General features: G+C 37.2%; 1 protein-coding gene across 1 annotated transcript in view; it reads left to right on the top strand.

The window, feature by feature from the left end:
• pibf1 (progesterone immunomodulatory binding factor 1) overlaps positions 1-13,183 on the top strand; it is a 34,090-nt gene that overhangs the window by 11,600 nt on the left and 9,307 nt on the right. Inside the window, exons 11-14 of the mRNA XM_057331391.1 lie at positions 2,127-2,293; positions 3,011-3,160; positions 4,658-4,748; positions 4,867-4,969. Coding sequence (XP_057187374.1) covers positions 2,127-2,293; positions 3,011-3,160; positions 4,658-4,748; positions 4,867-4,969 — 511 coding nt within the window. The remainder of the gene's footprint in view (positions 1-2,126; positions 2,294-3,010; positions 3,161-4,657; positions 4,749-4,866; positions 4,970-13,183) is intronic.

Raw genomic sequence — 13,183 nt, 5'->3', positions numbered from 1 at the left:
GTACCGGCGTGTTTCTGTTTTTCATTAAGCGGCATCTATGCCAGGGAGTGAATTTGCACGTTCACTCGGCTCATTAATTACGTATTACGTGACATCATGAACATGCATCGCAGAACAGAGCAATGTGAGCATTTGTGTTTATAAAGCATATACATTTTTATTTTTTTTAGAATTTTTTTTCTAAAATTTTATAAGATTTTTCGCTAGATAAGACCCTTATTCATCGTCTGGTATCGTTTAAAGCCCTTTGAAGCTGCACTGTAACTACACTTTTGACCTTCAACCATTTGGAGTCCATTGTAATCAAAAACCTTAATTTCTTTTCGAGTAAAGAAAAAAAATACATAAACATCTTGGTCGACATGGGGGTGAGTAAATTATAATGAACATTTATTTTGAAAGTGAACTACTTCTTTAAACCTGCTGCTGTGACTCCTGTCAGTAATGTTAATCAAAGAACAAAAGAAAAGAGGATTTCAATGTGTTTTGTAGCTTTAATTCTGTATTTAATGTAGAATTTAGCATTAAAGACTGTAAAGTGTTTGAGAACTTAATTCAATTTCTGTATATTTCCTACCTTTTAGACATAAGAGCTAAAAAATAATCAATTTAATGGAGACATCAGTTGCAGTACTAATATCAGAATGTTGCCTTTCATTCATAAAATGAGGTTCTTTAAGAAATCTGTTGTTTCTACATTAATTTGGAGATTAAATGTGAAATTATTAGAATGTACAAGTACATTTAAAAACATGAATGTTATGTGCGATTAATCGTGATTAATCACAGAAAAAAGTGTGATTAATCAGATTATTTTTTTAATCGATTGACAGCACTAATAAAAACCCAAATACTTTTATCATTTACTTGCTCTCATGTAATTTCTTTCTTTTACTCCATTTGTTTAGATTTCTAATATGTATCCAGTATATTTAAAGGTGGCTAAAGAAGTGCATGTTGTTGTCCCTCCCCTTCCTCTTGAATGGTCAGCCCTTATTTGCCCATGTTAGAGGCTCACGGTGTCACTGAGCTACAGGCACATGCCTTGCATACTAGCAGATACTCCGTGCACAGTTGTTGGGCATACTCTGCGTTTTTTAACCCAGGGATACGGATTGCTCACATTCACAGAGAAGCTGGATTGAGGGCAAAAATGACAGATGCTCTCTTACCCCTCGCACTTGAGAGGTCGAGTCTATGGTCCGGCAACTCTATTTTGGGCTGGCAAATTGAAGTGGGGGAGGGGGGAATAGAGATAAGTGTTGCATTGCGTTGCATCATGCCAAGAAACCAAATGAAGCTGAATCGAAGTTTTAAGTTGTTGTGTTTTTAGGGTTCCAGAAAAAAGACAATGGAATGTTTTCATTACGAATTAAATATATATAATTGCATTAGTCCCAGACAACCACTCCTTACAACAAACTGTTCTAACGGTGTCCTCACCCTTTTTTCAGAATTTATGCAAACAAATAAACCTAATTGACTTTATACCAATAAATACCCACACAATCTCACTCCACAATCTATGATTGGGAGTTTTCGAATTACATACAATTTGTCACCATTTTTTTCTGTAGGTGTTGGTCATCACAATTATGTCATTTTCTTGCAACATTGCTTACATGTAAACAAAAGGGAAATCTTGACCTGCCAGTTTGGCCCCTCCATAGGTGTGGTGACAGTTTCAACCAAAACCCCTGGGGCTCTGTCAATTAAAGATAAAAATGGTTTAATACTTCAGCGATCTGTAGGTGGATGCAAACAGATACTCGGTGTGTTTGGGCATGTTGAGATTTGGGGTTTATATATAAAACATTGACTTTCTGCCCCAGGAAATATACCTTGCACGTCAGAGGCAGCCACATCTAAGCTTGGCATCCATATAAATTTGGTAATCGCTTAATTTAGCCTGAGGTGAGCCAAGGCAGAGACTGTTGTACAATAACTAGCATGCAGAATGTAATGAATCAGCTGTGCTAAAAGTTTTTCTTTAATTTGTTAAAATCACTTGTGGTGAATCTAAAACAAAGTTATGAAATAAATTGAATGTTTCACTGATGATTCTTAGCGATAAAATGGGTGAATATAAATGCTCTTACATTTTCCCTTTCCGTGCTTGTGTCCAGGTTCAGGCAGTTGCAGCTGGGTTCAGACAGCAGGGTGGCAGAGCTGGTTAACCTGGTGAAGCTGAAAACCTTTGAGTTGGAGCGTGCCCAGATGGTCCAGGAGGAGACATCCAGGAACCTCAGCCTCTGTCAAATTGAGTGTGAAAAACACCAGAAAAAACTAGAGGAAAGGCACTAGAAAATAAACAAACATCTTGACCAAATGCATATACCAACCACAGACCATCATGATGCATTCACATAGAACATAACCATTGTGCTTTTATTTGGCTTAACTACCAGATACCTTTCACTTAATGTTTTAAGCTGTTAATTGCTGAATACAGCAAAACTTATTATTTTATGATTATTCTGCCACATTTTATTTAAATGTGAAAATATCCCTAGACGTGTCACTTTTTCATCACTTGACTACTTCACTATACTAAGATCACTACTTTTAAAAGGTTCATTTACAGTTGATATATTTTACTGTTTTGTAGCGCTTTAGTGTCATTTTTCCACATTGTTTAATCATGTCATATGAGGTACGTGATACACATATTCTAAAACAAATTTTTTCAACCAGCCAAATTGCATATAAGAAATTCATTTCTGGCTATTCCTGCATTTTTTGTACATTCTCTGAGAAGTTACATTTTCAGTTTTGACTCCAAATTTGCCATACCTGTATGTGATTCTGGTATATGAGGTTACTCAGTCTCCTCTAAGCTGCCATATGAACACCAAACACTAGACAAGGGTTGAACCCATCTCACCTTATGGAATAATGATTGCACATATTTGTGTCCATCATAAAACCTCGGAACAGGATGTTATGACACCACCCTTGTTACTCAGTTTGCCTTTGTGTCTTTGTCCTTCTCTCGATCAACTTGTGCAGGTTCTAACAAAAGAGTTTTACGGGCTGCAATCATCATCAGAGAAACGCATCACTGAACTGCAAGCTCAGAATTCTGAACAGCAGGCACGATTGGAAACGTATGAGCGATTGGAAAAGGAGCTGGATGATGTTACAATGCAGGCTGCGGAAAGTAAGACATGAGTGTAAATCATACTGCAGTCATTGTAATTGAAGTACAAAGATGGTATAAAACCAAAAAACACATCGGGCTGTGCATGCACTGTGCCGGGTAGGTTGACAAACAGTTTCAGGCATACCTATGCGTCCAGCTCACTACGTTTTTCATTCTGATCCCTTATCGCCATCATCTCGTTAACCATTTCTGTTTACGAGTTTACTTTGATAAAGACAACTCCTTTCTAAAATAGGTCAGATGAATGCTTACCAAGAATCTGTGTTATGTTGTAAAACAACTGTTTGTGAAACAGTTCTGCTGCTAAACCGCATTATACAACACAGTAATGATTTACTAGTACAATAAGTCACATTATGAGGTCAACATTTGAAGCATGTTAAATGCGCTGCTTGTCTGTTTAAAATGCCATGCTAAATTAGAGCTGAAAGTGCTTTCACAAAACACCCTTAGGGCTCTATCCTTACATAAACCTGTCATTGAATATGAGCTGAGGTGAGGTAATGTGAAAGGCCAGTAAAGTTTTTTAATTCGTGAGGTTAACAACAGGTTTTTAGTCCTATTAGGTTAAATACAGATTAGGTGAAAAAGCATCATTTAGAGCTACATGAAAAAAGGAAAATAGTGAATGAAAGAAATAAATAAAGTAAATGATGATAAATCAGTAACGTGCAACAAATGCAGAGCCCGAGTCGACAGTTGAAATGAAACCAAAGTCACCTATATAATGATATAATATTCCCCTATATAATTCAATAAATCATTATTAAATTAAAAAATGTAACAATTTTAGATGACACATACTGTATAACAGAATGAATGTGTGTCATGAACATAACATACAGAGATTGATTTATAAACAGTGCTCACAGACATTCTCCAACTACTTCAAAACGGACCAACAAAATGAGAAAATGACAAACCTGAATGACCTTCGCCTGAACATTGGCGGTACCCCTTCACTTCTATCACTTCTATTCTAGTACGGACACAAAACCAATGCAAGTGAATAGATACCACCATTGTTCAGTTACCAAAATCTTTCAAAATATCTACTTTCATGTTCTGCAGAAGAAAGAAAGTCATACAGGTTTGAAATGACATGAGGGTGAGTAAATGATGACAGAATTTTCATTTTTGGGTGAACTATCCCTTTAAGCTTCAGTGTAAACCACGTCCCATATTGTTGTACTATGAATTGTTGCACTTTGTGCTTATTTAGTCAATCTTTCCGTATGCATTATTTTTTCCAAAATTGTCTTTAATTTTGGTTAATACTCTTAATTGTTTCAAGTAGTTGGTTGTAATGACTTGAAGTCCCTAGGCCTCATCTGTATCTTTATCTGAAACTTTGGCATATACAGAAACCTTCCTATATCATAAGAAGCTAGAAAAATGTTTATATTTGTAGTGGTGCTCTGTCTTCTGGCCATGTTGCTAGCTGGGTGGTCCAGCCATGACACTCTTAATCCTTGTTTTCCCCTTTTCTTTCAGTGGAGAATGAAGATGAGGCAGAGAGGGTTCTGTTTTCTTATGGTTATGGTGCGAACATTCCTACAACGGCTAAGAGAAGACTGAAGCAAAGGTGAAGTGTGATGTGGTCACGTGCCTCTGAAAACCAGGAGCTCATCTTTGTGTTTGTCGATGATGTTTTTATGTCTACAAGACTCTAATCATAGGTTTCTGAATGTGTGTTTGTGCAGCGTTCACTTGGCACGCAGGATTTTGCAGCTGGAGAAACAGAACACGCTGCTTAGGAGAGACCTGGAGCGGCAGACGACACACAGCAGTCAGATCTCTGAAGAGGTGCTGCATTTCACTCTTTACACAAGAATGTATAGACACACATTTACACACACACGTACTGCAGCTGTGGATAAAATTGGCAGGGAAAAGCATGTAGCTAGACTTCACATGCATGACGTATGTTTTGTGAATAACAAATAGGGCTTTCACGATTATGAAATTTGGCTGACGATTAATTGTCTAATAAATCATTGCGATTATGGCGATTAATTGTCTCTTTTGGGGCTTTGACGATTAATTGTCTGTTTTAGAGCTTTGACATTTAATTCTCATACATTTTTTATTCAGCTTTGAAACGACCATATTGTTCTGAATATAAAGACTATGTTTTTTTTCTTGGAAATACATCAGAAAAAATTGGGTGATATGTTTAAGGCAGGGGTGTCAAACGTACGGCCCCCGGGCCGAATACGGCCCCATAAGACGTCTAATACGGCCCACGGGATGATTTGAAAAATAATACAAATATGAAATAAAAGTTTATTATTATTTTTTACTTTTTATTAAATAAAGTTTATGGCTAGTTTTTCGCTGCCATATTATGTTTGGTTTTATTCCTTTTTTATTTTATCATTGATCATTTAATTGGGCTTCTGCCGGAACCCCTAACAAGCATGCGCATTCTAAAGCGGCGCCTAAATTTCGAAAACATACGGCTAAATTGCGCGGCAAGGATTCGTGATTTTAAAAATGTCCAAAAAAAGAAAAATTGATCTGGAAGGGCGGATGTTTCAGGAGAAATGGAAGGAGACGTATTTCTTCTGTGAGGTCAACGGCAGACCGGTATGTTTAATCTGCTCACAAGCCGTGGCTGTGCAAAAAGAGTACAATATTAAACGGCACTATGAGATACACGCAGAGAAATATGATAAATACACTGGACAGCTCCGAACAGAAAAAGTAAATAATTTAGCTTTAGCTTTGAAAAAAAAGCAATCAATGTTCACAAAAAGAACAGGGACTGATGAAGCTGTAAAGGCCAGCTATTTGATTGCTAACGAAATCGCAGCGGCGTCAAAGCCGTTTTCAGAGGGAGAATTTGTCAAGAAGTGTATGGTAAAGGCGGCGGAGCTTGTGTGTCCTGAGAAAAAACAGGCATTTGCCAGTATTAGCTTGTCAAGAAATACTGTGGCTGAAAGAATTGAGGACCTTGCAGGAGACCTGAACCGTCAGCTGAAAGACAAAGTTAAGTCATTCATTGCTTTCTCTATAGCACTCGATGAGAGTACTGATATTAACGACGTAGCTCAGCTGGGGTTATTTATTCGTGGAGTTGATGGATCTTTGAACATCACAGAAGAATTTGTCGAGCTGGTTCCGATGACAGACAGGACTACTTCCAACGACATTTACTCCAGCCTCATTGGTGCTCTGGATAGACTGGAGGTTGATTGGAGTCGCGCTGTTAGTGTGGCAACGGATGGCGCTCCATGCATGGTCGGGAAAAAGGCAGGCGTGGTAACAAAATTAAAAGAGAAAATTCAAAAAGAGAACCCAACCCAGGAATTCTGGAATTTTCATTGTATATTACACCAGGAAGCTTTGTGTGGCAAAACCCTAAAAATGGACAATATTATGGATGTGGTAATAAAAACGGTCAATTTCATCAGAGCAAAGGGGCTCAACCATCGGCAATTTGAGGCCTTTTTATCTGAAAAAACTATTTCTCACAGTCTACCCTACCACACCGAAGTTCGCTGGTTGAGCAGGGGAGCCGTACTCAAACGTTTCTTTCAACTGCGCGCAGAAATCAGTCAGTTCATGAAAGACAAGGGAAAACCTGTGACTGCGCTGGATGAACCCCAGTGGGTTCGTGATCTTGCTTTTATGGTGGACGTAACTGAGCACTTAAATGTGCTCAATACTAAGATTCAAGGCCGCAACAAAGTCGTGACCGAATATTACGATTGCATTCGCGCATTTGAGATGAAACTAGATCTGTGGGCGACACAGCTTTCCCAAGGCAACCCAGCTCATTTTCCCACTTTAAAATCTGTGCACACCGCTCACGACAAAGACAACATGGACAAATACAAAGAAAAAATTCTTGGTCTGCAGAATGAATTTCAGCATCGTTTCCAGGTCTTCAGTGAACTTGAGAAGGAATTCTCTCTCTTCCGTTCACCGTTTACTGCGAGCGCAACAGATGTACCGGAGGAACTCCAACTGGAACTAATCGAACTGCAGTGCAACACATCTTTGAAAGACAAATTCGCAATGGTCACTGTGGATATATTTTACCAACACCTCGGACCGACGTTCCCCAAAATGACAGGTTTTGCTTCTAAAATTCTCAGCATGTTCGGGACTACATACCTCTGTGAGCAGGCATTTTCGGTAATGAACATTAACAAGTCCAACCTGCGCTCTCGACTCACACACAGACATCTAAATGACATTATGAGAGTGGCAACTGCTCAAAAACTGGTTGCTGATGTGGATGCACTGGTTGAAGAGAAGAGATGTCAGGTGTCAGGAAGGAGGAATTAAAATCATGCGTCTGCTTTATGAAGTCAAACTTAATGCATTACAGATGCGATCTATATATTTTTCTTTTTTAAAGGAAATTTCTAGTATATATTTAATGTTCATATCTAAAGTGAAGTTGTACTACTGAGTTGTTAAATATGTTAAGGCAGTTTTTCTAGTTAGTGACTTATATTGTATAGCTTGTATGGTTCATATTTAATGTAACGCGTCTGTACACAAATAGAGTCTGTTGCATTTTTTCTTATTTTGTCATTACTAGTTTAAAAAGTATCTGACAAAAAATATTCATATTTAAAGGAAAGGGTTTTGATTGCCTTTACTTAAACAACATTTTATTTTTTTCAAAGAGGAATAAGAGTGTTATTGAACAGTTCTGAGGATTTATTAAATGCACCTTTTACAGAACAGTATTTTCTATTTTTTTGCTCATTAATTTGTAATTTGGTGCAATATGGTTTAAGAAAGGTGATTCGGCCCGCACATTGTCACTTTTCTTTCCATCCGGCCCTTACCCTAAAATGAGTTTGACACCCCTGGTTTAAGGTTTAGGCTTTTACCTGTCAATAATACAAACACCAAATACTTGTAAATTAAGTAAACTGATCAGGAGTGAATTGAAGCCACCATTAAAATGCTATCAGTCATAGCAAAGCTTCTAGTCTGTTTTTTCTCACTTACAAGACTACAATCAAATTTTACTTCTGTTAATGAAATTTTGGTAGGCTGGTTTTCACGCTGAGTTTAGCTTAAATAATATTAAACTGTACTGCAGGTTATTTTTATGGTAAATGCATTAGTTTTTTTTTTTTTAAAGTGATTGTGTTTTGGTGGTACATTTTACAAGTATTACCATGCTTTAGTTACAATATATACACTAAAATATGCAATATGCAGATGCACTACAGCTCCCCATAGTGTCTTCTATAGAGATGTGCAATAATTGCGATGATCTGAATCCATCGCGATGAGGTCAAACAATCACGATGAGACGATTATTTAATAATCGTGACAGCCCTAATAACAAACCCTCAGGTTTGTACCTGCAAGCATACTTTTGACATACAAAATTAGCTCCTGAAGCGAAAGTGATCTCAGTGAACGAAAGGATTTTGACGACAGTTTTTGACATATGCCCTGAGGTAGGCTAAAGAGCATGTCATTTTCTGCATTGAAGAGAGTAACATCCAAAGCAGACCTTTTACTGTATACGTGCATGTTATGAGTTTGACTGGTGTTTGGGGGCCTTTAGTTAGCACCGTGAGTTAGCATGAATAATTGTATTGCTATTAAAGGACCATTGTGTGATTTTTAGCGGCGGTGAGGTTGCAAATTCCAACTAGCGGCTCACTACGCTGCTCCCCCTCCCTTTCGAAGCACTACGGTGGTTGACAAAGGACTAAGATGTCGTCACGTTTTCGCTTCTTTCCCGAAGGAGATAACATATTTATGAAACACGCTCTGTAGAGCAGTTTGTGCATTTAGGGCTACTGTAGAAACAACATGGCAAATTCCATGAAAGGGGACCCGTGGTGTATGTAGATAGAAATAGCTCATTCTAAGGTACTAAAAACATAATGCTTTATTATGTATGGTCTTTATACACTTCTGAAGACATAGTTATGTATATTATAGTACATTTCTGTCAATACTGTAGATCCAACAGTTCCAATAGAACATTAACAAGGATTAGTACATTCTGAAAATATATATTGGTCATTGTTAGTGTCATGTTAATGCATTAACCAATGTTAACAAATGAAACCTTATTGTAAAGTGTTACCAATATAATATATAATGCATCCAAACAACCGACCAATAGCAAATCAACATAAAGCTGGTAATTTCCATTTGAAATGAATTGCCTATGGTATTATAAACCTTAGTACACACAGCCTGTTCCGGTGCCTAACTGGCTTTCAGTTTTCACTTTCACATAATGTCTGTTTTATTTGCATATATCTGTATTGTAAGCCCATGGTCAAACCCCCACAAAACCACAGTCAACCGTCTTTGCTTAAAATGGCAAGTAACAAAATCTCCCTAGAGTTTGGAGGACATTCTCTAACATTTGAACCATTCAGTAATAAAACCGAGTTGCAGTGTTTACATTTAAACCGGCACATTGACTGCTCTCTTTCTGTTTATTTTAATCATCTTTGATGGATTCATATGGTTATACCTCTGTACCCCTGTCATAGAGTAAATCGTTACAGTTAAGTTTTAGATGATCACTTAATGTACATCACTGTGAATAGCAATGAAATTCACATACAAAGAAACAAAAAGAACGTACATTTGCACTGTTACAAGACTTTCCAGTATCAGTACATAGGTGCCACTGGCAAACTTCTGATAGGGTTTATAATTGTCCCTAAGTGTCTACAGAAAAAGTCCATTTGTCACTTTTCTGGCTATACACATCTACATACAATTTGTCTTTATTGTAGTATCTTAGAAATAATGATTATGTGAAGTGTAGTGTAAGTGAAGTCTAAAATCAAACAAGAAAAATAACAGTTGAGGGAGGGGTTAATGGATGTTCTACCTAAGCCATTAAATTTATGTTATCAGAGAAGCCATCAGATGTCATCAGAGATAACGGGGGCAGAAGCAGATAATTAGATTTTCATTAAAGATTATGAAGGCACATAAATAAAAAATAGCATGGGTATATATTAACATTATGTTTGCCTCATTTGTAAGTCGCTTTGGATAAAAGTGTCTGCTAAATGACTTAATGTAAATATTATAAAGTTGGGTAATCTTTATAATAAACATTGCAATATTCCATCAAAATAAGAATATAAGAAAATAAGAATGTCTAATTTGATTTCATGGTGACGTACTCCCATAACACAAATTATCACTGCTGCTTTCAGCTGAATGGGAGATAATGCATAGTTCAGTCAAAATGACCTGTGTTTAGTCAATAGGTTGCTTTTGATTGTAATGCAAGTATGCCTGTAATCGGAAGGTCCAACTTTTTAAGAGTCAGTAGTAGGGAATGGGTACAAACAAGTTTAGGTTATTGAATATTTACAGGATTACAGCTAATCACAAAGTCAGAAATAGAGTATGTCAGAACTGTAAATCTACAGCAGACTGTAAAAGATGACTTGTGAAGGAGGCCACTGAGAGACCATTGACAGCTGGAGCCAGAGGCTGAGATGGAGAGACTGTAATGGAACAACTGTTGGGTGCTTACCAGTCACAGCTTTATGGGCAAGTGGCAAAGGGAGGCAAGTGTTTAAAGATGTAATGTGAAATCTCCCAAAACTACTCCCCAACCCTATTGTTTGGCTCCATGTGGTGCTACACAGACTGATCAGCGTATGTCATTACAGTACAATAATAGTGATTCATTAGGCATTTGAATGAGTCTCATGGTGGTTAGATGTCATATGCTGATAGATCTGTGCATAACATGAAGTTAAACAAACCAAACCAACCATACGTATCCTATAAGTTTCTGTGGATGATGGGCCACTTCTGTGGCTTTGAACTTGTTTAAGTTGTTAAAGTTGAATGTAAAACAATACCACTGCAGAGGGTGAATACTTCTTTATAGGCACCCTAAGTTAGTTGCCAATTTAAGTTTCTTAAAAATGTACGAAGCTTCTATAGACACTTTAACCCTTGCACTGTGGAGCTGTCAGTTAGAACATGTTATCTGTTTCAGTGGGTGATTAATAGCACTTCAACTGTCACCTAGATAGGAGGATATATTGCCTATAATAAAGAAAAACACTTAGTGTTTAGTAAAAACATGTCAAATTGCATATTACTTGTGATAACATGCATACTGTAATTTGCTCTGGAACCTAGTTAATCGGAGGCACACCACAATACCAGAATCTTTGACTTTTTGTGTCAGGCTCACCCAAACCTATAGATTAGATAGCATTGGGTAGTAGACCCTGGAAAGATGGGGAAACCCTGGAATTTATGAATCACTGTGATCTACACAGATGCAGTTTTAGCATGTTATCTTTTCTAGAGGTATACAACTGTTTTCTGATTTCATTTGAAATCATTTCTGATTTCTTCACACTGATTCCATTTGAACACAATATATTTTATGTCAATCAGTATAGATTTTTGTTTTTTAGCCCTACCTCTGGTTCGTAAAATTAACCAGAAGGCAGATCTTCAGACTCTCAAATATCTTCACACATTCTTTAAAAATCAAGGCACTTTAAAGAACTATTTTTGGTTCCACAAAAAACATTTTAGTCAAAGGTTCTTTAAAGAACCATCTTTTTCTTAGCTTTTTAGAATCTGAAGAACCTTTCTTTTTCGCCACAAAACCTTTTGTGAAAGTTTCTTTGGATGTTAAAGCTTCTTCAAAAAAAGGTTCTTCTATGGCATTGTAAAGCACCTTTATTTTTAAGAGTCTACCTCTTGATAAAATCTTTACCAGATTCCTTTACCAAGTAAAATGATAAATAAAGATTACTTGTAAATGCCATACGGGTTGGATACCAGGAAAACAGGTGATATCTCGTTATTCATAAGGTGTTGGTTGAACATTTGCCTTTAATAAAAAAAAGATCTGTTGAAGCAGGGAACCTGTTGCTCACTCTTCTCATAATTGTGAAGACTGCTTTTAAAAAACACAAAACAGTTAGGCTATTAAGCTTTTAACCCCTATAACAATAGTAGATTGTATTATTTTGTCCAACCCCTGTATAAAGCAGAGGATAAAATACTGCTTAGTTTCTCTAATCTGAATGGTTTCAAAGCTGATTTAGGAAGGTAAAATGAATAAATCCTGGATTATTACTAACTATACCTGGAATAACACCTGCATAAAGCATTCCATAATTCTTCTGTAATGCCTAAACCAAAATCCTGATCCCTTCTCTTCTTTTTGTCTGGCTCACAGACTGATCTGACATTAGAGCTTTGCACCTTCTGGTTTGTTTTACAGTTGCCAGTCAAAATAATAGTTTCTTGATATGTCATACACATGGCACTGACTGCATCACGGTTTCATAGTCAGGTCAGGTCAAGTTTGTAGAGATTCCAAAAGTGGCCATCTACCCATGGGTAGACAAGTGTAATGTCAAATACAGATATGTCAGAATGGCCAGAGAAAGTGCTATGTAGCTGATAGAGACCGTCTCTGGATTAGTTAGGATAAACTTTTAATAAAGTAGCATCACAAGTCTGTGCTTGTTCCTCTCTGCCCTCCTACACCACATTTTTACCCTGGCACACGCTGTTCTCGGCTTAAAGTAAAATGATTCATGAATGGATAAACAGATCCACTGAGTTTAAAAGTAATAATGATACATGGTTGGTCATCAAGTGTAATTATCATTGTCTTAAAAGAAAGGTGCTGTGAAAAAACGGTTTGGATGCGTGATCATTTGTTCTGGCTCACCGCACTTACAGGGAATGGCCACAGGGAAGTAAACTTAATTGCATCTTTTAAAACGACCCGAGAAACAAGTAACTTGCCTCCTGTCTAAATACTTCACTTCAGACATAACTTCTGAGCTGCAAGGGTTTTCTTTTCATTGCTGTTTAAAACGTTCATAAAAAGATCATAGTAGACCGTAACTGTCATGCTTGATGCTCTCACAAAGGCCCTGAATCATCTGCGTGTTGATGTATTGTATTTGGCCCATGCTTCTGTACCCTGTGTACACACATCACGTTTCCCGGACGCGTGTTTTATCTCTTTCACATTCTCGTGGGGCGGAATAAAAAAGCAGGACT

Source organism: Triplophysa rosa, linkage group LG4 (assembly GCF_024868665.1).
Source record: "Triplophysa rosa linkage group LG4, Trosa_1v2, whole genome shotgun sequence".
Taxonomy (NCBI): Eukaryota; Metazoa; Chordata; class Actinopteri; order Cypriniformes; family Nemacheilidae; genus Triplophysa; species Triplophysa rosa.
Note: the sequence above shows the minus strand (reverse complement) of the source record. Positions and strands in the feature narration are given on the sequence as shown.